The sequence below is a fragment of the Periophthalmus magnuspinnatus genome, chromosome 15, assembly GCF_009829125.3.
Source record: "Periophthalmus magnuspinnatus isolate fPerMag1 chromosome 15, fPerMag1.2.pri, whole genome shotgun sequence".
Taxonomy (NCBI): domain Eukaryota; kingdom Metazoa; phylum Chordata; class Actinopteri; order Gobiiformes; family Gobiidae; genus Periophthalmus; species Periophthalmus magnuspinnatus.
Window position 1 is genome coordinate 22596477 of NC_047140.1, and position 25061 is coordinate 22621537.

At 39.3% G+C, this 25061-nt stretch overlaps 2 protein-coding genes across 4 annotated transcripts in view; one reads left to right on the forward strand and one right to left on the reverse strand.

The window, feature by feature from the left end:
- Positions 1-6725, forward strand: part of slx4ip (SLX4 interacting protein) — a 44335-nt gene extending 37610 nt beyond the window's left edge. The window contains exons 7-8 of one of the 2 annotated variants that reach the window (XM_055227398.1): positions 5106-5212; positions 5952-6725. In XM_055227398.1, coding sequence (XP_055083373.1) covers positions 5106-5212; positions 5952-6549 — 705 coding nt within the window. In that variant the 3' untranslated portion in view covers positions 6550-6725. The remainder of the gene's footprint in view (positions 1-5105; positions 5213-5951) is intronic. The other variant, XM_055227399.1, reaches the window with a different exon arrangement.
- A 1814-nt stretch (positions 6726-8539) lies between these two features.
- The window catches only part of jag1b (jagged canonical Notch ligand 1b), a 39050-nt gene continuing 22528 nt past the window's right edge, over positions 8540-25061 (reverse strand). For both annotated transcript variants that reach the window (XM_055227031.1, XM_033979166.2), the window contains 15 exons: positions 24513-24686; positions 22057-22207; positions 19524-19688; positions 18940-19053; positions 18671-18784; positions 18400-18513; positions 17154-17270; positions 16131-16158; positions 15156-15241; positions 14245-14358; positions 13826-13935; positions 11981-12220; positions 11326-11457; positions 10972-11113; positions 8540-10375 (listed from right to left, as the gene is read on the reverse strand). In XM_055227031.1, the coding sequence (XP_055083006.1) occupies positions 9900-10375; positions 10972-11113; positions 11326-11457; positions 11981-12220; positions 13826-13935; positions 14245-14358; positions 15156-15241; positions 16131-16158; positions 17154-17270; positions 18400-18513; positions 18671-18784; positions 18940-19053; positions 19524-19688; positions 22057-22207; positions 24513-24686 (2277 nt within the window). In that variant the 3' untranslated portion in view covers positions 8540-9899. The remainder of the gene's footprint in view (positions 10376-10971; positions 11114-11325; positions 11458-11980; positions 12221-13825; positions 13936-14244; positions 14359-15155; positions 15242-16130; positions 16159-17153; positions 17271-18399; positions 18514-18670; positions 18785-18939; positions 19054-19523; positions 19689-22056; positions 22208-24512; positions 24687-25061) is intronic.

Sequence of the window (25061 nt, forward strand, 5' to 3'; positions counted from 1 at the left end):
TTCATAATGTGTGTTTTTTTTTTTGTTTTTTTTTTTTTTAGATGAATTAAACGTATAATTTGAAGAAGTAAAGAGTAAAGCATTTGGGCAAGGACAAGCCTACATTCCTTCCAACTTTCAACTTCGGCTTTTCAGGCTACATCTTGTTATTATTTTGGTATAACCCCTAGTGTCAGAGCGCAGGGCATGAAGAAAACAGTTTATTTTGCTAGTGCAGTGGGCGGAGCTAACCCCATCTGACCCCTGTGACCTCTTGCACTAGATTATCTTTTAGAAATATCTCCAACTCAACTGAAAAGCTCACAAGAAGTCTGTTACACTGTCCATCAAAAAAAATAAAGTTTGGTCATCTCCATCACTGCATTACTTTAAAGTGTAGCCATATGCAATGATAACACAGGTGATCTTTCTATCTGTGCTCCTGCCCCTTATCAGAGAAGGCTGATTGGAAAGCTCTCATTCCCCTGTTTTATGGAGCATGTAGCGGAGTATCTTTTTGAAGTCTTTTGCAGTTATTTTTCTCAAACATGAGAATCGGTACCAATATCTTCTTAAAACCCAGTGATTCATTTGGTTTACTCTTACTGCCCTTTTTGCCAGGCTTATCATAATCTTATGTCCAGATGTGGCATCTTTTGTAGAGTGTGCATGCTGGATGGCCAGAGATGGCGCTGTAGTGCTTCAATGACATTACAGCTTCATATAGCGTCATCATATGTGTTTTTGTTTTGTTTTGAAGATATTCCTGGTTTGACATTGGTTATGTATTTATTGCATAAAATCAATTTAATATATGCCAGCTAGTTATGTACTATAGATATGTGCAACATTTTGAGCACTTTTTTCCATTCAGAAGATATAATATTTAGTTTTAAATTCTTATTCGCTGTCAACTGTCCTAATTTCATCATTATGAAACCCATGGATGTCCTTCATTGCTTTTAGCCTTGCTGATTAGATTATATTTAAAAGAGACCAAAGATATGGTAATATATGCCTGGAACATATTAGATTACATTGTTTTCATTTCAACATTATTTAATTCTGTGATCAGATCAAAATCAATTCCGAATTAGGAAACGGGAACCAAAGAATCTCAATTGTAATTGAAAGATTCAAAATCAGATTTGTGTGTGGAAAACCTAAAGAAGTTTTTGACCATGTGCAATCCCCATGTTAAAAGTTGGCACTAACAAAAAGATTGAGAAAGTATGGATGATTGAGTCAAAACTAGCTTTTCCATGAAGAAAGTATAAATAAGTGTGCCTGTAACATTAGCTCGCAATGTAGCTAGTAGTCATATTCCCAATAAGATGTAAATCAATCACTCGTAATGTTCGAGTCTCTAATTTTTGTCATGATTTCTTCAGGGCAATACTTTTTTGGAAGTCATTAAGTTTTCAAAAGTGACACTGAAAATAATAACTATACAGGGATAGGGGCAGGCCTGGTTCTCGCTCTGAGCACTAGGTAAAAGGTCAAATCAAAATATGTAATAGCAAATCTTACAATTAGAGCTGCAACTAATGATTATTTTGCTAGTTGATTATTCACCCAATATTTTTTCTATTAGTCTACTAGTACAATTATGTCTATAGTACATTCACTTTTTAAATATATTCTCAACCAAATACACGAAAAAAGAGTGGAGATATGGTGACTGCTTTGTGTCATTGGCATAAACTTGGTTAGATACTATTGTTTATCATGGTATTTCTCCATTTCGACCAAAATATGGCTACGATTATTTTAGTCATCACATCCTTCCAATCATAGTTTTTACCTGTACCTTTTACCTGTTTTTCCTGTTTTATCATATTTTCATCAAACAGACATAATAATTTACTACCAACACTCCTTACTTTTTCACAGGAGAGTCTCCAACTTTTTTGGGAGTCATTCCTTACTTTCCCACACAATATTCAGCTCTTTATCTCTTTGGCTTGTGATAATTACAAGGTGCTTTCATTGGTCCACACCCTCGTACTTGTGTTTTTAATCCCTCCACTGTCTCCTACGCAGCATATCAAACTCTTCTGATTATTATTCATGTTTCTGGGTCTGTCTGCCCCGTGCGCCACCATCAAAGTTCTTCCTGTTTGAAGTTGTGCCGACAGGAACTGAAAGACACTAAAAGTTTCCCATCGGCCCCTTGTTGATTTTTCTTTCATGTTTGGATTTTCAAACAGCATTTATTCATATCGAGCAGATGAGCAGACGCATCAAGGCCTGGTGATGCAAATATGAGCACCCACGTCTTTCTCAGAACTTGGGCAGAGCGATCTACATATGAATTGTGTTTATTATTACCACAATATGAGAATTAAGGAGATAATGAGATTCATGTAATTTTCAAACCTAGTTTTTTGAAATATGGGTGCAAGTGCAAGTTCCTCAACCAATTTTGACTTCACTAGTGGCTTTCTTATTTCCCCTGGCATAACAAACTTTCAATACAGCTTCCAGCAAAGTCTGCAATAATTATAATAGTGTAAGTGTCTGTTCCAGCTGTTTTGGTCTGCTACCCCAGTCCTTTTAACCAGTCCAGAAGAGCTTCATTAACTTATGACTTACAAATTAAAGGTGCACCTACTTGTCTCCTTGGAGATTACATTGCTTGCCTATTACCCCATTTTCTTATCTGTTATAATGTTTTTTCTTCATCACAAACATACCCAGAGTTGTGTTTTGTTTCTTTTACACATATTTAGGCTGTCTTCTTCTTTCAAACTGAAAACACTTTGTTCCACCTTGTGATGTCATGTGGTGATACAGGAGGTGCTCCACTGTGATTTTAAACTTCATACACCTTCACTAGCATCATTTGGATCATGGCTGCCCTGGAATTGCCCTCTAATTTGTGTAATATAGGACCTTCAAACTTATCTTTCTGGCATTTATTCAATTAGGTGTTTTTATATCTCAAAAAACAGATATTCTTACTGGATATGGACTTGTCTCGCCAGAGATCTGGCCTGTGCTTGGCTTCAGTACAAGTTTAATGCCATGCTGTGGAACATTCCAGACAATAACATCTCCATGGAGACAAACAGATGCAAGTTACAGGATATAAATATCTTCTGCATAACGGGCAGCATCGTAAAGCCTCATATTACTTTGTTTATCCTTGTATTTTGCTGTGTATGAATCCAGATCTCCAGCTGCGGTCCAGACTTGGTTGTGAAGCGCCTGACCCTCTGCCCACTCTCCACTAGGACGGGACAAAGCCGCGCCTGTCCCTGGTTTCCTGTGTGGGACTCTTACATTTGTGTTACATTTCTGAGCCTCTCGAGGTCCGCTGCTCTTTGTTACATTGTCGTTTTTTTTCTGTCTCCTATTCAAGTCAGTATCTTGTCCCTTGTTCCTTGACATTAGCGGCCGCCCACTTCCCTGTCGGACGGCCCCTCTCTTTGCCCCTTTTCTTCGCTTTGGCCTCTTTTACAACGCAGACCAGTGAGCAGTTGCTAGGGTCACACTCACAACACCAGCCACAATGCCCTCGTAGTACTCTCTATTTGGTATCATTACACTCCCCTGTGTTCATGGGGATACGCCAACTACTATTACAACTATTGCGGAATATTAAAAAGGGTCAACAAGGACTTTCCCTGAATCCTCTGTAACTACTAATTTTCCAAGCCAAGGATTGGGAAAGAGTTGTACCAGTGCAATGTAGTTTTGAAACTTAAGCACTAAAATGTGACTTGTGTTAATTTACAGTTTATAGTCCAGATACATATTTTCTTGTACTTCTTTGACCTTCTGTACAAATCGATTTCATGCCACCCGCAACTTTTTTATGTAACGTAATAAGAGTTGGCTACTGTCTTGTCCAAAGTGATTTGCAGAATATAGTTCTGCAAAGATTTAATATTTGCTATGTCAAATGCCCTTCTGGAAGCAACACTTTTCCATTAATCAACATTTTAATTTCAACCTTATTTATCTGAACATGGCATAAGGCAAATATGTTGTTCAGCCCTCTGTATTTTTCTATTTAGAGTCAAATATATACCCACTTTTGTCACTATCTTATCCAAAGTTTAGTCTTGTTTTAGCCATAATTTAGACCTAATTAAGTCGATTTCTAATTGCTGGTAAATATGGTGTAAAGGTAAATATTATCTTGATGTGATAAGTTTGGAACCCACTGGCATAAGGAATATACTGTTATATACTGTAGTATTTATTTTTCTCATGTATCAATTTATATTTATTATGCTGAATGTTTGCCTCATGGAAGGAGTGCATATCCCATAAGACATCTACTGCAAATGTGCCTAAATGACTCTTAAGCTGGTATATTATTTTAACATTAGAGTATATTTGTGGGTTCAGCTGGGGTACTTGACGGGCTCTTGGTTCTGCTTGGTTTCCTTCAGTGTCTGTCCACTCGTAAATCCATGGCCTGCTCTGGCTCAGTCACTCAAGAGATGTGTAATTAAGCTCCATTAGTGGCCTGTTGAGGGCATTTGTTGGTGAGATCCAGTCCTGTTGGGCCAGTCCTGGTTCTGCCTCAAAGAAATAGACATTTTTCATCTGCATAGTTAAGGTCCCCCAAGGAGATTCACTGGGGGTGGACAATCAAATTTAACTACTTCTTTTCATTACACTATAGTTTAATCATTATTCACTTAAGCATTCAATAGATTTCATATTTATTCACTAGTTTGATTTTTTCAATTACTCAGTATTTGGACTGTAGAAGGAAGGCGGTGTGAGAGAAATCCATTACAGACTAAGGTAGAGGCATCTTGTCCTCCAAGTGCTAACCCCCCTGTTATCTTCATAGTTATTAGCTACAGCCCATTGATACATGTCATCATTTGTATACTGCATAAATTGCCTTTTTAATTTGATCACCAAGTTTTACATATTTCCATAGTGTTTACTTCAGTTACGTTGTTTGTATGTATCTGCTGTTATTCCCTATAGTTGCTGAGGGGTCCAGTAGTTATTAAATACTGTTCTACTAGCCTCAGCAAGCAATTGATGTCTATAGCTGATGGCTTTGGTTTCAACCAAATATCACAGTAATGTGTTTGTGTGTCTGATGGTGCTAAGTGATAGTTGACTGTCCCTGTTTGTCCTCTCATCCTCCACAGAAAGAGCTGAGTGAACAAAGTCGATCTGAATATTTTTCCAAAGCGGCCGAAACCCAAGAGCCTCTTCACATCCCCACAAAAACAAAGAAAAGTGGGCTTCAAAAGATGTAAGTTTGAGCAAATAACACTGAAGTTTCCAGCCCAGTGCTCAGACAGGACACTCGTGGAACTGTCCATATCCTGTTTATCAGAGAGGGGAATGGGTTCTTTAAAATGAAGAAATACTCTTACTAGTATTCAAATACTCAATTACAAGTTCAAGTACTAAAGTAATCTGTTATTAATAATATAGCCATCTGTTATTTAAAGGTACACTATCTAACATTTCTGGTGGAGAGTCCGCCACCTGCATGTTTCCATGGAGTTATTATTGCTTTGCCTGGAATGTTCCACTGTATGGCTTTATTGTTAAATAACTCCACTGAGATGAAATTATATAAGAGATCAGATATGTGGAGAGGCGACCCCTCAGAGTATGAATGCATATTATTTTAGCAATAAAAACAGCTGTATGCAAGAAAGTAAGTGTAAAGCCATACTTTCCTGGCAAAGCATTAACTTCTCCATGGAGAAATGCAAGTGGCTCCAGTAGATAAGTTGCATAGTTCACCTTTAATGACATCTATTCTATGCATCCCCTGTCTCCAACTCTGGGCTTGATATCTATCAACTATTATTTAACTCAAACAAATAATACACAAGTACTTATCAATGGAGAGCAGATAATTTTATAGTCTGTCAAAAAAATTGACAGATTTGTGCAAACCCCAAAGTAATAAAATATTGTATTACAGTAAAATAAGTGCTTGTTGTTTTATATATGTCTGCTCTTTATCTACTTGACAGAGCCAAGCAGGCCAGTGTCCAGAACAAGGAACAGAAAGACCCTCAGAACATTGGAGACCACACTGGACTAGAGGGTGCGCACTCAAAGCCATCTTCTGATCCAGTGGTTCAAATTGGGAATAATCTGGACCCAAGCCCAACTCGTGAGCAGAATAATAGGAATTCTGACAAACTGACTCCGCACTGCCAACACAAAACTGGTCCAAAAACTAGCAAGCCCACAAGGGACGAGGGGGAAGACCCTGTCCCGCAACGGGCCAAGAGGGCGTGTCTTGAAAGCTCCACTCAAACTTCCAGGCAAGACCCCGAATCCAAGACGGAATCCAAGGCTTTCCCGGTGTCTGAACGCGTCGAAACCGCAGTGGAAGTAGAGCTGCTTACTCCAGGGAAACGGGCCCCACGGCAGCCCCTCACAAGCAGCAATAACACGGCACAGACAAACCAAAACAGGCCGGCCGCAAGTCTGAGGGGCCTATCTGACAAGCATGCATCCTCCAACTCTTCTATTACTTCCAGATCCACGCAGAAACGGGAAGAAGAGGAGGGGAGCGGGAATGTGCCCCGAGCATCGCGATTACGGAGGATGAAGAGGTCTTGAGCAAGAGAGGAGAGAGGCTACAGAGATGAGAGGAGGGTTCATATTGTCAATTTAGGGTTATTGCAATGTTGGTAAATGCAATCTCCATATCACAACAGTCTTCTAGGAATTTGTTTAACTGACTTAAAGTTCCTTTTAAAACCTTACAAAATTTGATATATGCTACTTAGAGTAATATTGCAAGTCTTAAACTTGTGCTAATTACTTTCTTACTTTTACAGTTATTTTTATTGTGTTGTTCTAATTTGAAGGTTTGATTTCAAACTTTTTTCCTGAATACAGATACATCTATGTCCAAGCACACAGTTGAAGCTCTATGCACATTTTCTGGAATGTTTTGCCTGGAATGTTTTATAGTATGGCATTACATTGATTTATCTTTCATTCAATAAATTCCAGGTGTTTTTGGGCGCAAACTGTTCTGCTTTCAAACATACCAGTAATAATGTTTGACAACTTACAATGACACATGCTTAACTTTTTTTGTCTTGAAAGTGATTAAAAAACTATTGATTACAGTGTTTTGGGTGAAAACTTCTGTGATTTTTATGTTTGATTTAACAAAAAAACAAACAAAAATGTTTTGTAAAAAATCCAATCATCATAATATAGATTGATATACTCCATTACATAGATTGATATACTCCATTACATATTATGCAAAACAGAGAAGCTACTGACATGCTTACCGCACACAGACTGGACTGGTGTCTCCTCTTTGGAAACAAAACAGCACTTCATAGTTTACTCTGTCTACTCTTCTCGCTGCTGCCGACACAAACACATTATAACAATTGATACATGAGCTGTCCAGTTACGCTTTGTCAAATACTTGAAACAGACCTGGCCTCCACCCTTAAGTGCTGCAGTGGTGGTCAAGAAAAGCTCGCAAATGAAAGTCAAAAACCTTAATTTGAGTTTAGATTTGGTTTTGTGTTAAAGATTGGGGATTTCAGACAGCCAGGAGCCATGCAGTACGTCATGGATTTTGCTCAAAAAAGCTGGCTCCTACATGTCTGAAAAGTGTCCAGTTCCCCCTACTCAAGCTCCAACTGTGATTGATTGCCGTTTCCAGTTTTATTTCATCACCCTGTTTGCAAAAATGTATTCTTAACATTTCATTCATGCATAAGTTGCATAGTACTTTGTTGCCTAGCACCTGAAATGTAGCTTTAAATTTGGGCGGGTTTTACAACTTTCCTTTAAACAATATTCCCGGGTTTCAGTGTGGCTTTTGAAGTTGGTCCAGGGCTTAGTCTTGTTTCCCCCTGAACAAAAGAAAAGGGCAACCAAGGGACAATTGGTTCATGATAACTTCTCCAAAACAATACCCATTATTCATTTTTATTGTATTTGAATGAGGAATACATGATTTTCCCATTGGATTATGCACTGTTTGTGGGAATATGCAAATAAGATGGAAGCAAGTGTGATTAAAATACCATGTAGCGCTCTCTATTGGCAGCATTACAGTGGCGGTCTGGAAGTCAGTCTAGTATTGGAATACTAGAGATGTTTGTAATTAAACTGGTGCTTTTCCCATCTCTATTATGAGTGGGTGTAATTTGACATCAGATGCAGGCCCATAGTGTTACATGGGCAGAGACAGTATTGTTTTAAATCCTGATATATTTAAGGTCATTCATGGGTGTTGATAATCTCTTGCTTTGGCTTTAATCCTTTTAACTGATTCTGTGTTGGACTGCAGCTTCTCAAGCTCAGTGCAGATAAGTGTCCTGCTCAAACCACATCAACAAGGACGACATTGTTTGTGGATCATGAGGAGCGGGGGTATTTTTGTCTTTAGCATTGACTTGACATAGGGAGAGCTCGTTACAATGTAATTAGCTATAAACACATTTGGACAGAGACCTTGTAGAGTCTATGATGTGTCTCGAGCAGTGGTTCCCACGACCGCTTCATGAGAAACCTCTCCTTCTTTGCTTTAACATGTTTGGCTCTAAACACCACACACAAACTGCACTCTCCGTCAGAACAAAGACAACTTTAATTCTCTTTTCATACAAAATATTTAATAAATATGACTTTCAAAAATATATTGCCAGATCAACACATAATTCTCAAGTTCATAACACAAGTCAAAAAGTAGGACAAAATGTTGCCATGATCTCAAAGGGTTAACAAATGAGATAAAACATGTTTGTCTTTAAGAGCCTCATTTTAAAAAGAAACAAATGTGCACAGAAACAAAAGACTCTTGCAGAGCAAGGCAGTGTATTTATCCGATTCTACAGTGTTCCCATTGCCCCCTACTGTTCAAGTACTCGTGGTCTAGCTTAGGATATTACGCTGACTAAAGCAGATGGGAAATCTGGCATGTCTTTGTGACTTGCTGAGCAAGTTGGTGAAATGGACAGCCTTTCAAATTGTATCGGAGGGTTAAACTGGAGCTGCTGAGGGCTTTTGTTCCCTTAAGTATTTTTTCATTAGAGGCAAGCAATATGTCTGCCACCATGTCCATCCCTCAGAGCACCTGTAGTCGCTTGTTGTCTTAACCTCACTTGCCTTCTATCAAGGTCCTGGCAACAAATTATGATGAAATGATGAAATGTCAAACAAGAAAAATAAAAGTCTTTCAGGCCAAAAGTGCCTGTCCATTGTCTTTGAAATTATTTGAAATTTGGCTTTCAACAAATGCAACGGAAAGATTTAGAAATGGTTGGCTTCCGCAGCTATCAAAACCTTCAAACTACACAGAACATATAAATAAAAAGGAATGATATCTTAAGGCTCTTGATTATTAAGTTAATAAATCAAATATACACAATGATTAATAAAAAATGTACATATCTACAAGTTTCTAAATCGACATAAATTCTTCATATTGGCAGCAACTGCTGACATCGAACCCGCCCCCCAACCCCCAAAATAAAAATAAATAATAAAGTTGATCTTTTTTGACAGTTGCTGTAGTCTAAAGCTGAAAAGGCACTTTCTCCAAACTGAACTAAAGGAATTCAAACAATACTAAAATATTAGCTCTAGCGTGGAACACGTCGGGTCGTTTAGTCATTGTACAACAATTACACCAGGAGCCCCTCCATGTGTCCCAACTTAAAATCACAGGAACTGAAATGCATAGAGGACACTTGTGCCACCAGCTCTACATGAAATGTATACCAGTGCCTTGTGTTTCCAGCTCACCAAAGCAACTGTCACTGCCAGTGTAAGCCAGCTTGTCAAAACTTAAATTAACACGGGGAATATCTGAAAATACTGTGGGGTCACTGACATGACAGTCTGCTAACGACACATGCCAGAGCCCCCCACTCACCCACCACCGGGGTGTGAATGCATTAGGCTTGGTTGCACAGCAACACAGCTGTCTGCTATACAATGTAGTCCATCCTGTTAATGCTGTTTGCTGTCTCCAAGTCTCTGTTGTCCTGTTTATTAGTCCAGTTTGGATGTTTGGATGTGGAGTTGGGGTTGGAGATGGGCGTCTTGTCGTCCCGCTCCACTAGTGTGTATGCTGGCTGTTTGGCAAAGCGGCCCTTCTGTAAGTGCCTCTCCTTGTCATCCTCATCCCCCTCGGGGTGATTTGTCCTTATTTTGGCTATGAGTGAGTTCTTGTTTTCATAGTCTTTGATGGCCACCGTGAGGCCTACATGCTTCTCTATAGGATTTTTGATTTGGTTGAGTTGCTCCCGCACATTGTTGGTCGTGTTGTCCTCTGCGCCTGTAGTGGACGTCCCATTGTGATTGCTTTGTTTCCGCCGGTGACGCATACACCACAGAAATATGGAGACCAACACCAGGACCCAGATTACAATGAAGACAGAGCTGAGGAGGGGCACTAGGTAGTCTGCAAGACAAAACAAGCAGAAAGGTCATGAGATGACACGCACATAAAAGAATTTACCCCATTTAAACAATACACAAAAGCTTTTATTATATAGCTGCGTCAGGCTAGCTAAATCATTAGCATGCTTTTCCAATGCAACCTGACCTCTGAGCCCTAACAGGGAGGAGGCGGCTTTTATTTGGCTGTGGCGGCAGTCTGCTGTCACTGTGTTGATGAATGGTGGACACATGCAGGAGTCTAACTACTACTAGGTCCAGCCAGTCTCAGTGTGAGCCAGTCTGAGGCCTTGTAGCAGGCACCTCTAGTCTTTCCATTGAAACCCTGCCTGCATTCTTTTCAATTACAACTGCCATGAGACCAGATCTGAGCGGCACTATTTACTGTAGATTGCACCACCCAGGTCTCCGGCTCGGGGCCTGTGTGGGTGGAATGGGAATTTGTTTTCATACACATATTTTCCCAATGTTTCCAAAGGGCTTTTTATGTTTAATGCCTGCCACTATCTCGTAACCTTCAAAATTCAAAAAACAACATTGAATCAGCCTACATTATTCAGGTGTGTGCAAGTAAACAAAGGAGCTTTAACTGGTGCATACCAGTTTTGATGGGGCTTGGCACACGGACTTCTGCAATGGCGGCGATGATGGTATTGTTGCCATTGCGTTTGCTAACCAGGTCTAGTATTCTGTCTATGATCTCTTTGCCTGGGCTACGGTCCAAGCGATGGTCATCAGTCGACTACAAAAAGAAAACATAAAAACAGAGTTAAAATCATGTTTATCCATGTTTTATCTTGTCCCGTACTGATTGTGTTTACATAGTGAATCATTGTGGTTAATCTTAATTAACCGCAAATGAGATGTTGAGGTAAGGAAAGCATGCTGATCATTGTAACTGTAGCAATAAGACAAAGATAAAGGTTTGTTTGAGAATAGAAAATAGCCACTTACAATGCAGACATGGATTTCATTACTGGCTGAGAATGATGGGTCACAAGTTATCGACACCGAATGCTCCAAGGAGAAGTTCTTTACAACATACAATCTTCTTAGCTGCTTGCAGACGCCTTCAACTGTTAAGCCCTGCAGAAAGGGGAATAAAACGCTTAGTGGAAAATACAGGGCAAACAATGACAAAAGAAAACAATCTTTTGGTCGAGATTTTGGCAGTGTTTTCAATGTACTATCTGGTTGGGATCCACCTCATTTAGATTAAAGACCACAGACTCGTATGCCTGTCGCTATCAGTTGTCATGCTTGTTAGACAGCTGGCGAGTGATGGCCCAATGTGGTGACAGAGTCGCCAGTGAACCCATTTAGCTGAAATCCATATGATCCTGAAGTTAATCTTCCATTGTGGTTAAGTTTGGGGAGTTTGGGAACACCAACACTTGGACTGAATATGAACTGCAAGTCAAGAAGGAAATAGCATGATTTTGTTTCCTGGAGTACGTTGACATGCACAGTAAAAGCCAATGCCTGAGACTGGATAGAAAATCACTTATGTAAACCTGATCTATTTGACTTGTGTTGTGTAGGAAGCATGAAAAATGACCCCAAAAACCTCTCAATTTCATGTCTCTCCACGGTGGAAGGGGGTACTCACTTGGGGCATGTTCTCCTTGTTGAACGTGAAGGTGATGTTGGCGCAGCTGTCGTCGTGGAAACTGGAGCGCAGGTGGCATTTGTGAGGAGCGGTGGTTGGATTACTGCACCAGCACTCACCCTCCTCCAGACACGGCTTCACAAAACAATGGCTCTCCCTCACCGGCAAACAGCTCTGCCCCGATGGACAGCCTCCCCGACCCTTGGCTCCAAGCTTGCACAACTTGGGACCGCACCACATCTGGAAAAATAGTATCAAGTATTGAAATCGGTAATACATTGCTTAAATCTGATTACCATAGGCAGTGGTGGGTAGTACTCAGTTACATTTATTGGAATAACTTATTGAGATAATTGTGTTTAGCAGTTTTCAGATGCAACATACTTTTACTAAATCATATTTGTTTATAATTTAACAATACTCGTATTTAATTCTATTGTGATAAATGCATTATTTTAACAACATAAAACAATTTGACATTTGCACTTCCTACATCTTCCCTTCGAAGATTAATAGCTTTTTGTGATTTTTCTCTCTAATTTTTGGAAAGTCTGTCCAATTAATTATCTAATAAATCAAAAATCAGATTTTAAATATATTTTACATCCAAACTGTTACTAAGTACTCCAATACTAGTATCTTCAAATACCTTTTTCTTATTTGAGTAATTATATGAGTCACAAATTTTTATTTCTACTTGAGTAATTCTGAAGTAACATTAGTCTTACTTGAGTGATATTTTGGCTACCAAGGATAATAACGTGAGAAATATGCACTGGATAAGTCTTAGATAATGATTCATTTCTTTGCAAGGAAAGTATGTTCCTGTATTTCTGCCGCAGACACTCCTAGAAGCTGTGAAACCGCATAAGGTCAATCCTATGATTTACTCCTCCTGAGGCGAGCAGTATCAGTGAAGAACCATTGTTCATTTAAATGTGAAGTTTTCATGATAAATTAAAAAACTGCTCTCCCTGTAGATCGCCTTGTCTTACCCAGTGACTTCTAGTAAATGGCATTTGGCAGCCATTTCCAACTGCGCCATTGTGTTTCTTTTCAAAACAAAATGCATCATCTCTATATTGAATGTGACACTCCTGAGTCAACTCCACCCTTTGCCAGTGCTGTTACAAGCTGCTGTACCTGGGAACATGCTGAGGACATTTTCTCACACTAAATAAATATATGATTTAAAGCAGAACTGACTAAACAAAAAAATCTGGATTAAACCATGCATGAACTAAGTTTCAGCAAAAACAAATCTATGTTTCACTTAATGATTTAATAAGGACTGAAACAACGAAACGCATAAACAGAAACTCAAGTTCCAGTTTAACGACTACTATACCATGGTTTTTGCCAGAAACTTGCTCAAAAACCCCTCAAGTGTTATCTTATACAAAAGCCATTTTCCCCTCTTTGACCTTTGCTCTTCAACCCCAAAAAATTGACAATCATGTTATTAAGTACTGTAGTGTAAATGGCATTTCTGTCTTGCTCCAAAAATGGGTTAAAATTGCATTAGACAAGCTCTTATGCTGGGATGTTGTCAAGGTATTCTATACATTACAGTAGCTTCATTCTTTACTATCTCTTTATCTATGTTAGCTGGACTAAAGCAAATTGGATTAGGGATCTATCTGTTAATTTTCTAGTAAAACATGCAGCAAAAGAGTCTAAAACTATACTACATGTTCCCATCTGTGTCCCACAATGGTTTATTGCACTATAGTTATCCCAGGCTCTGTTCCCATTAGTAAACGATGACATCATGTGACACACAGCTGTACTCAGGCGTCATAAATTCTTCACACTCAGATAATGGTTAGCAGTTTAAAGGCATACCTTTGTACACACCACTTTCCCGTTGGAACAGTGGCAAGTGTTGCAGTCTTCATCCCATTTCGCTCCATCTGGGGTGATGTGGCCAGTAACGGTGCATGATTTTCTTGTTTCTGAGAAAATAAATAAATAAATAAAGCTTAGTCAGCATGATGTGACTGAGAGATTTATATCATTAAAAACAATTACAATTTGTGAAAAGTTGTTCAATTAGGGTTTTGCATTTAATAGAACAATATTAAAATTGATTTGAAAATTTACATACATCAATATTAAATATTGTGATACATTTTTTGTCATTTCGCTCAGCCCTAATTCCAATACATGTTTAAGTTATATATAAAGGGAGTGTAACATTTTGAGGTAATATAAAAATCTATAATGGCTTCCTCTGGGTAGTGACAAGCTAATTGTGCGCATACCTTCATGACAGCGGGGTCCCGTCCTGTCGGGAGGACACAGGCAGCGGTATCCATTGATTTCATCAACACAGGTGGAGCCAGAGGCACAGAGAGACGACTGACACTCGTTAATATCTGCCACAGAGCGAGGGTAATGGGTTAGAAACTGCTCCCGTATGGGCTCCAGACAGCACAAATATTGGGTTAAGCAGTCGGCACACAAATCTAATTCCTCCTCGGCTAAATTTCCAGAGGTCATGTGTCATTTGCACAGTACATACACAAGTAAACCAGTTAATAAAAACAAGCAAACATGTTTTAAGTCAGGCCTGGATATCTGTGCCCCATGCGGCTTTATTAAAGGCAGCATCATTAGCAGGTATGCGGGAGCTGAAGGCTGGACTTAGCAGAACAAAGGGTTTGCAATGGGAAAGAATGTGGCCATCTGAAAGCCTTTAAGAGGGAAAACAATCTGTGTAATCAGTGTCAGGGAGCATGGCTGATTAGCTGTTGGCCTGCTAAGCCTGTTTCCCCTAAGGACAAGCACCAAGGCCCGGCGGAGTGACACCGAAATGGTTGAACCTGGCCAAGAGCCCACTACAGATAATTGGCTGACTAGACATTTGGTGTGGGACTATGACTAGTCCCAGAATAAATACTACATTGACTTACTGTTCAATATATGATAGATGGAACAACATTTTTGGGGTCAATATGTATTATGGGTACTTTTTTCTGTACTATACAAGATGAAGCTGAAGAGAGATATTTTTGGGGTTTTGTTCCGCTTGTTCTTGCTGTTCTTGCATCAGTGGCAAATTGTGTTTCAAAACTGTCTATAGTTTCTTTAGAAATATGCCGCACTTCAAACACCACATCGTGATGTTTGACCATCCCAAACGAAGTGGTAGGACATTAAGGTTAATACTCACTGATTCGACAATCTGGACCAGCAAATCCAGGTGCACACTCGCAGCGGTACCAGTTATCCCCATCCACACAGGTCCCACTGTTGTAGCTGTGAAGAGAAGGGAGGGGGGCATTTTAGATTAGTGTTAAATACCCCCAGGCATATCTGTGTAATCCCTCAGTCTTTTACTATACCCCCAGGCATGTTTGACAAAGTGCTTTATCAGATCTGCCTTCATGCTGGGACTTTCTCAGCAGCCAGCATACAGTGTAATTACAAGCTCTCAAGACTATTACAGCAATCAGACTTGTTTCTCTTTATTGAAGGGATAGGCATGTGTTGTTGACATGGGGAGCAGAGAAAATGTCTATCTTTGTGTTGTGGTTAGGCAAATAGCAGATTATAGACCTAGATGATCAGCTTCAATTTGCCTGAGTTTTCCTTTTGGATAATTTTTATAATACTATCATACATTATAACCATTTGAGAAATACTGGTTCTCAACATCCCACCATCCTTATTGTAGGATGTAGAAATAGAGCTTGGCATTGTGTTGTCCCACTGGAATAAATCTCCAGTTACCATAATATTAAACCAATGGAGAAGATTTCAAGATGCCAACTATTAAATTTAGCGTTCACATAAAGGTAGTTCTTAACTCTACTGGTTTCATGTATGGCTCAGTAGTTAAATGAGTTCTACAGTTATTTAGTTTAATTATCTATGGATGTTTGCCAGATGATAACCAGCGTAGCATTTTTTCCTGATTTATGACGTATTATCCTGATCTCTACAACCAATTAAACAGTTTTCGGGCAGTTTGTGGTTAAACACAGCCGTGCCTAAGACCTCACAAAAGGCTGAGAGACTGATTGCACCTTAGGAATGACAGGCATGGGTGTATGCTTGGCTCCCAGCAGGTGAGCCTCCACTGTGCGGGAGGAGCAGCCTGTTTACATCTGTCTAAAGCTACAGGAAATGTTTGGCTTCCACTTACCAAGGGTGGGGACTGCAGTCGTTGGTATCTGAAAGAGAGAGGGAGGAGAGATACAATTTAGTGTTTTGCTTTTTTTCGAACGCTTGTCTCGTGTATGGCTGTTAAATGCACATGACAACAAGGAGCACGTCTGAGCTTGAGTCTGCAGAGGCGTGGTGGGCTAATGAAGGCTGGGCAGCACAATAACTTATGTCTTATTAAAAGCAAAGTTGAAAATATAAGGTTGCAAAATATATACACGATAATATCAAGGCAGTTGTTTTAAAGATATGTAAACTATTGAGTATGTTGTCTGTAATATAAGAAAAATTACAAAGATATCTGTTTTAAAAAGCACATTTGTAGCATTTTGTATTAAAAAGTACTGTCCTTTCACATTTGTTCAACACTGGAATCTCAACATTTATAGGCAGGCACATTTTTCCTGGATTGCAAGGATATCATATGATTATTGTTATCCAGATAATATAAGATGGATATAGATATTGAAATCCAACTCAAGGCAAAACCAAACAATACAAAAGCAATTTCTTCACAGTTGTATAGATCAACTCCCCACCCACACACTCCCTTTCTAACTTCTCAAACGCTTGGAAAAAGTTGGGGAATTTCTGTTTTGAAGAAATTTGTGCAGTTAGTTGAGGGATCCCAGAGAAGCCAGGGAAATGAAGGAGTGCTGTAGTACAATCTGACATGTCAGTGTTTGGACAGGATTGCAGAGGGGAGAGAGAGAGAGAGAGAGCTAGTGTTATGTTGTACAAGTCTTTAAGAGGAGGAGTGGAGAGCAACATCTGTCTCCACTTTCCCGGACGCTTTTGTGTCTACCTCCTCCTCCTCTTTTGCTGATAGCCGGCAGCAGTGAAGGAAAGCAAAGGATTTTTAATGTTTTAGATCAAGATGAGAGAAAGTAAGATATAATCAGATACAGGAGTGGGCTCGGTATGAGGTAGCAGGCAGGAGGTTTATCATGATTTACTTGTAATAACTGTTCAGCTTTATCTTTCCCACTGAACCACCTCTTACTTTGTGTGCATGTGGGACCCTCCCAGCCTTCTTTGCAGACGCAGGTAAAGGACTCGCCTGTCACCACACAGGTGCCACCGTTCTCACAGGGGTTTGGGAGACAACTCGAGTTCTTGGCTGCAACGCAGAGACAAATAAGGTTTACTTTTTATGAGATATGTCACAATATGAAATTATAGTGTTATGATTGATTGTGAGAAACATATCATAATATTATGATTATTCACGGTTGCTGACACCAGAGCCAGACAACTGTGAAATCTTTAAATCTACTTACATCAACATTGTCTAATATTTGACCAACTTTTGTTCCTTCTAAAATTTGCATGATTATTACTTTTAGTTCTTAAGATTATATTGTGAACTGAAAAATCACAATTGTCAATTAACCAAATAATCTTGACATTCCTACTTTTACATAATCAGTGGAGCATTTGATCAGCCAGAGGAAACTACTACTGCTTTAGGTTTGGTTTTCTCCGAGGGAATCTATATTCCTCGACTTTGAAGAGCCTTGTCAGGGCAATCAGGGTTTTAAAGCAGATATCTGTCAGCACTTCGAGCAGAGATGGAGAAGGAACATTGACAGAGGGATCAAAAACATTTGTGGGCTTCAAATAACTTATCATTAATAAATAACAGATATACAGTAACTTGGAGTGGTCTGTTTACCTTTACTTACAAAGGAGCAGTATTTGAGATGGCAACAAAACCACAAACAGGCACAAGTTTGTATAAATGGATGGAGTTAGGTACTTGACAGAAGGGGCATTTGAAGTTGCCAATAGAGACATGGAGATATAAGATTAATCAAATGTCCAAACGAACCAGCTTCAAAATACCTAAACCATATCCTTAAAGGTGCACTAGAGCTATTCTGATGGAGGACTAGAAATGTTATTATGTTCCACAGTTAACTTCTAACTCCAAGTTACCGGTCAAATCTGTGGAGAGGTAAGTCTGCTTTTAAAGATATTTTAGTAATGAAAGCACTGTCAACTGAAAACATGCGAAATACATTTATGGCCATACTGTGGAACATTTCAGGCAAAAGCGTAACCTCTCCCTGGGGACAAGCAAATGGCTATTCCTGCCCCAAAAAGGTTACATATTGTACCTTTATTACTTGATCATTAAGAGTACTGTGAAGCTTGCCTTTCCAAAAATGAGAAACCACCCAGTTCTGTTAAGGCTCTTAGGAAATCCCCCGTCAAAATTAAACATCAAGTCAAAGGTCAATACTTACCGATGTTACAGGTGGTCCCCTCCCATCCTGGCGCACACTTGCACTGAAACGTATCACCTTCGTCATGGCAGGTGCCTCCATTATTACATGTGGCTTCATCGCACTGACTCTCACCTGAGGGTACCATTAAAAATGTAGGGTTACGTTTGCAACAATGAGAGGAGGTGTATAAACATATATTGAATAATTATAAACAGCCATGAGCGCATACCAAGGACATGCACGGGCAGACAACACAGATGATTTTAAAAAGGTAGAGAAAAAGTCTTACGGGAGTGGCAAGTCTTCCCCTTCCAGCCATTTTTACACTCGCAAAAGAAATCCGTCACCAGGTCCCGACATGTCCCTCCATTATGACAGGGGCTGGTGCTGCAGTCATCAATATCTAGTGGGGGAGATGTCAAACAAGCAATGGGATTTATGACTTCACCACAACAAAAGCAAGATCAAAAGGGCTACCGACATTGAAACATTGATAATGTGTTGCTCACGTGATAAAGGTGTGTGGTAAAGACAAAGAGAACATGAAGCCCTACTTACTGATCTCACAGTTGGTGCCCTCCCATCCGTCTCCACAGATGCACTGGTACACACTGACTTTGTCGATGCACGTGCCGCCATTGTGACAAGGGTTGCTCTCACAGTCGTTGATATCTGAGTAAGAAAGATAAACTCTTGATTAATAATGTTTTTGGGAGATTAACGTAATTTATCAACAATGTTTTCCACTGATATTGGCAACCTTGATAATCTCTTTCAGTGGAGAGTCCAGGAGATGTTTTTCAACTTAAAGAAACAACTATTTTTGGAGCCACTGGAAACGGGGACCCAATTAGAAATAAAATGAAATAATATTAAATTAATAATCCTAATTATCCTCCACCTTACTCTTCCATTTGTGTTCATGTGGATCAAAAGGAATGCCTATATAACTATTTCATATTTGATTGAGAAAAAAAAAAAAGTCATACATTAGGAAAAAAATAAAAAAAATGAATCAAAATTATAATTTTTTTTTTTTTAATGATTGACATTTTAAAACATTGAGAAACATTTTATTTACATTTCTTTAGTTTTTAAGGATGCCAGTATTAGTAGGTGGCATTGTATTTGAAAAGACATACTTTCATGACAGTATGTCCCTCTGAATCCTTCTTGGCATTCACAGCTGAACTGTCCTCCCCCTTGGCTCCGGCAGCGTCCATGAGGTCCACAAACGTTTGACGAAATGTACCGCTCCCCTCCAGGAGTACTGTTGGACGCCACGGCAACAGTGCAGCTGTCAATCACTGCAATGACAGTTAATAGAGTTACACAACTGACTACAGGGAGTTTGCACACTCATAAAAGAGTTTATCACTTCATTTCACATGACAATTTACACCTTTCACGGGCCGATGTGCAGAGGAAATGTGGGAAAAAACATTAAAGGCTTCAATTATTTTTCTGACACGAAACACCTGACATCAAAAGGTGTTTCATCAATGAATTCACACTGCAGGCTTAAGGGCCCACATATGTTGACAGCTAGGGCTGGTTACCAATTGATTTTTGCCAATACCAGTACCTCAACCGATTCCTGAACAGTTCTTTTAGTGCCTGTATTTTTTTATGTAAATTAATGGCCGTTATTATTAAGAAATACATAGTTATAACTTCATTCCTTGAATGATGTTATAACTATGTTAATTCATATCTTAAAAAATAGTACTTGACTATAAGATGTTCAGATCCTCACCTAGACTGACACACGCTTAAGTTTCACTGTTGTTTTTGCTGCATACAGCACTTTGTATCAAAGGCAGCGCTGCAGAGCACATGCTCTTTGCTTTGACAAATAACTTTACTCTTTTACTACGAAGTTAGCTGGATGGAGGAGGTTTATAGCAAACTTTATACGGAGTCGTTTGGCTGTATCTTTATGCACACATGCTCCACAATGGATATATTTACTACCCCGCATTTATTTATGAATTACACCTTTAGCAATACTGAAGAGGAGGATTTTGGCAAAGTTTTGGTTCATATTACCTATTTGGTTTCAGCTTTACACTGACACTGCAGACTGTGACTGGATGCGGATTTATTTTTGCGCACAACACTTGTTTTTGGGTGGATAAAAGTTACAACTTCAGTCACACTGTTTGTTCAGCTCTTCTGTTTTACCAGTAATATGATACACTGTGCTTTGTTTGGACACATGTAGGACTATGTTAAAACGTGAGTACTGTCTGTGCCTGTTTGAGCAGAGCACAGTAGTGAAGTGTGAGCACCTGCGCTGCTGTTAAATAAATCAGTACGGTGTATATATCGCATTTAAAGTCAAGGAACCTAAAGTTGGCAGAGAATTAGTGTTTGTTTTTTTGATGTCGGTACTTAGCGGACCTCTTCAGTCGGTGCCTACTTGGAACAGTGTTTTGGTGATCAGATCATAGTTTACAACACTCCCATCTCTACTCTTGATTAATTCTCTTATTGGACCAAACCTTCACTTTAATATATAGTTTTAATTAAAGGATACATTAAATATGTTGTCATTATTAATTATAAACTGACATGAAAACATCTCGCAAACCTCAGTTTAGTGCCTCGTGACACCCCCATTTTGGGAACTACTGGTTTAGAGTTAAGTGCATTTTATGATTCCAATAAAACTCCTCTGCCATGAAATGGCACAAAATAGTGAAATAGATGTGGTAAATATACTATATTGAACATAAGTTGAGCTTAACTGTATTTTTGAAAAGCAGGAAACCATTTCTTCTACTTTGCAATGCAATCATACACATTCAGCTCAGGAGGTTTAAGAAAATTATGTAATTTTGCTGCAACCACCAACAAGTATCACATGACATGGGTTGGAAACAAGACTAGTGATTGATAGATGTAACAGCATAAGCCTTTATGCTTTCCTAGTCGAGTCAGAGAGATCTCCTTCACTTTATGCACAAATCCCCTTCTTTCCCCCTGTCTGATCGGGTTAGGAGGGCTGCACAACGATGCTTCGCTATAATCGCTTGAATCTTGCCAAAAGTAGCGCGAATCTCACCGTCTGGTATCTAGCTCAGTGGTTGGTCCGCTCACTCAATTACACATACACACACATTGGCGCGGCTAAATGTTCACATTCAGTGAGGGGGAAAAGAAGACGAAGCCCACCAAGTCATTACACAGAACACACACAGAGTATCAACCAATGCCAGATCTTTAGGAAAGCATCATTCAAACAGTTTTACTCAGGAATTCAACAGGGATACACAAAACTACACACCTAGGCCAAGAAACTTTAGAGCAAACCTAATATAATTTCAGCACTATTATCCCTTTAGGAATCATACAAACACAACCCACATTTTCTTCTATTGACTGCCAATCTCCCCTAAACACAAAAGCTTGTTTATTTCCCCACGAGTATAGCTTGCACAGAAATAGCCACTTTCTCTTTTTTACTCACAACCATTCAAATCCTCTTCAATACAGAAACAAGGAGAGATAGATAAATCGCCAATAGAAGTATCTGTTATTGAAGTAACTGGTACAAAAGTTTACAATATGTACCACAACTTCTCGTCAGCTAAAAACATGTTACTAAGACACAAAATACACCAAATATATGTATACAGAGCAGGGTGAGATAACAGTAGGAAATTGAAGTACCTTTACAAGTGGTTGTCCTACAGTGGTCTTTCAGATGAGAACAGTTCTTGCCCTCGTAATCTTCAGGACAGGAGCAGAAGTAGTCTGTGGCCCGGTTGAAGCAGCGAGCCCCATTCTGACAGGGGTTTGGTGAGCAGTAATCGATGTCCAGCTAAAAGGGAAGAGAAAATTTTAGCAATAATCTAAAACTGAGTTATAGGTAGCACTGGTGGTAAATTTACATGGGTGTTTAGCTACAAATTATTCAGATGTTAAAACTGTTCAATTTAGTCCTGCTTAGGTTTGGAAAAAGTTCTGGTTTAGACTTTTAGTTTAGTTCAGGAAGAATGACATTAAACTCTACTAAACCAAGTATTTTTGGGCAGTTAAAACACCTTTGCTATAATAAATTAACAAAAGATAAATAATAACATTTTCATTGAAAAATGTTCCACCAAAAAAGTAGCTCACCTTTAAATTGTTTTTTAAAAATGTCTTAGTCTGGGTTTATACTAAGTTTACGATTTGCATCCTATTAGTTCTGATTAAGGCCTGCTTTTGTATGATATTAGCCCTGTTTAAGGTATTAGGTATTTCTCCATGTGAAAAGTCTGGGAATCTTTCTATTAGATAAAGCGGTGAACCTGATAGCTGACATAGTTTCTGCTACACTAAACAGAGCAGAACCCACAGCATCCTCCCTACAGGCCGTGCCAGGAAAGAGCACACGCACAACATTCGGAGGAAGAAGGAAAAATAAGGCAAAGACACAAGAGCTGTCTTCAACCTCCAGGCTTCAGTGTGGAAGAATGTATCCCGCTGTAGAGCCAGGAGCAGATTCAACAAAGCACTCCCTTTTTAAAAACCAGGACTGTGAACAACAGGCATTTACAGGGTGGGGCAGGAAAACTTTACAAGTAGGGATGCACAATAATATCGGCCATTGATAATTATCGTCCGATAATGGCAATTATGATGTCACACAGATAATAAAAAGTTTCACCAATAATTTAATCCGATAATTAGAAGCCCAAAATACACTGATTCAGCTGCTTTTCCTCTGAGGGTTTCTCCCTTGGAGCACTCACTCTAAGCCCTCGCTCTGCCCCCTGCTCCAGTCACACACACAGAGTAGCCCCAGGTCAGAGGCAGAGAGCAGAGGACACATGCTTACATATAAAAGCTTCTTTTACTTTAGAAGTAAAGATATTTCAGTGAAACCTCTTTATACCAGCCCCACGACACAGGAGAGGGAATACAGGCTTCTCACACTAGATCTAACACGTCATCTTAAAGTTTCCGCCGGGACGCTGAGTGATAGATGCCATCAGGTTGACAGGCTTGGATTATGCAAGGATCTAGTTGAATTTTAGTTCTGAATTAAATGACATTACGTGTGGTGCTGGAGTTTGCCTGTTTGAGCCACTGCTGCAACCGTGTGCTCCGTGTGCAGACAAGAAAACACATGTGTCACGCACACAAGTTTTACTAAACAGCCCAATGCAGATGGACTTTGTACAGGACTGTCTGTGTCTGCCTCTCTGTGTCTTTCTATTGTCTGTATCTGTCTAGATCACAATACACACTGTGAATAGTGTCACGTTAAAGGAGCAGCCATGGTGATGTGGGTCCGCCCCTTGCCCTCTGTGTTGCAGAGCATGCATGAAACCCACAGACAAAATATGGCTTATCTGAACTATATTATTAATAATAATAAGGAAAATAACAAAAAATAAAACAGCATTTATAGTGTGGCAGGAAGAATTAATGTGAATGAAACATTACCAGGGTATAGGACGTCTATCTTATATTGAGCCTATGAGACTAGGCTACAACTCTTACTTACATGTCATATTTTGTAAGGCAATAGGCCTTATGCCTTTAGTCACATTTAGGCCTATAAACTAAAACAAACAAATCTATTATTGTTTACTTTGTCAGTTAGCGATGACACACATTTTCTAATTATCGGTTATTGGTATCCATTGAAAATTCCATTATCGTGCATCACTATTTACAAGGGAAGCAAAGACAACAAGACAAAGAGGTCTAATGGATGGATGAAAACAGCCTGCTTTGAGTCACGGTGTCCCAGTTAATTATTACAAGTTAATTTACTGTTCAATTCATATTAATTGGCATTTGCTCTACATGACATAAGACAAAAGACGATAAAGCTAAGCCATAGCAATCAGCTACAGCAGTATTGTGGTCCAGGTAAAAGGAAGAACAAGACTGTGGAGTACTAAGTAACTATTCTTGTGGAGTGCACGGCATCTGCTTGTCTCCATATTGCTTTGCTTTTTTAATGTTTCTTGGTATTCTTTGTAACATGGCAATGGATGGCCAATATTAGGAATCACGAAATCTAAAAAAATACTCAACAATGTCTAACAAAATCACTTGGACACTGGACAGCCCCAGCAAAGAACTGCACGCACGATTGTGTGCTAAAGCATTGTATTGGTCTCATTTACCTGGCAGAGATTTCCTGAGAAGCCAGCCAAACAAAGGCACTGGAATCCATTGACTTCATCTTGACATCGTCCACCGTTCAAACATGGAGAACTCAAACACTCATCAATGTCCCTCTCACAGTGTTCACCGGAAAAACCAGAAGGGCACACGCAGCGATAGCCATTAACTAAGTCCTTAAAGGTAAATAGAAAAGACAATTGATTCAAATTTGATAGATTACCACAGTTATTTAACTGACGCCTAGTGTGCAGTCTTTTGCATATTTAGTTTTTACTTTCTCATCGATTTATGTTGTATGCACTTCCTGACTCACCCCACAAAATTAATGTAAACTAAAATAAAAAAAACAAAAAAGCCTGATATAGCCTGATTAATATAATATAGGGGCTCTAAGCTTGTCTAAAGCTGTCAATTGGCCATCGTGTGGTCCAAACCATACATGTAAAACCTGTGAAGCAAAACTGACATGCATGCTGAAAGTGAGTTAGTTTTGGGAAATATTATCAGAGTTGTACAATTATTTCAACACATTTTCCTGGCACAGACTC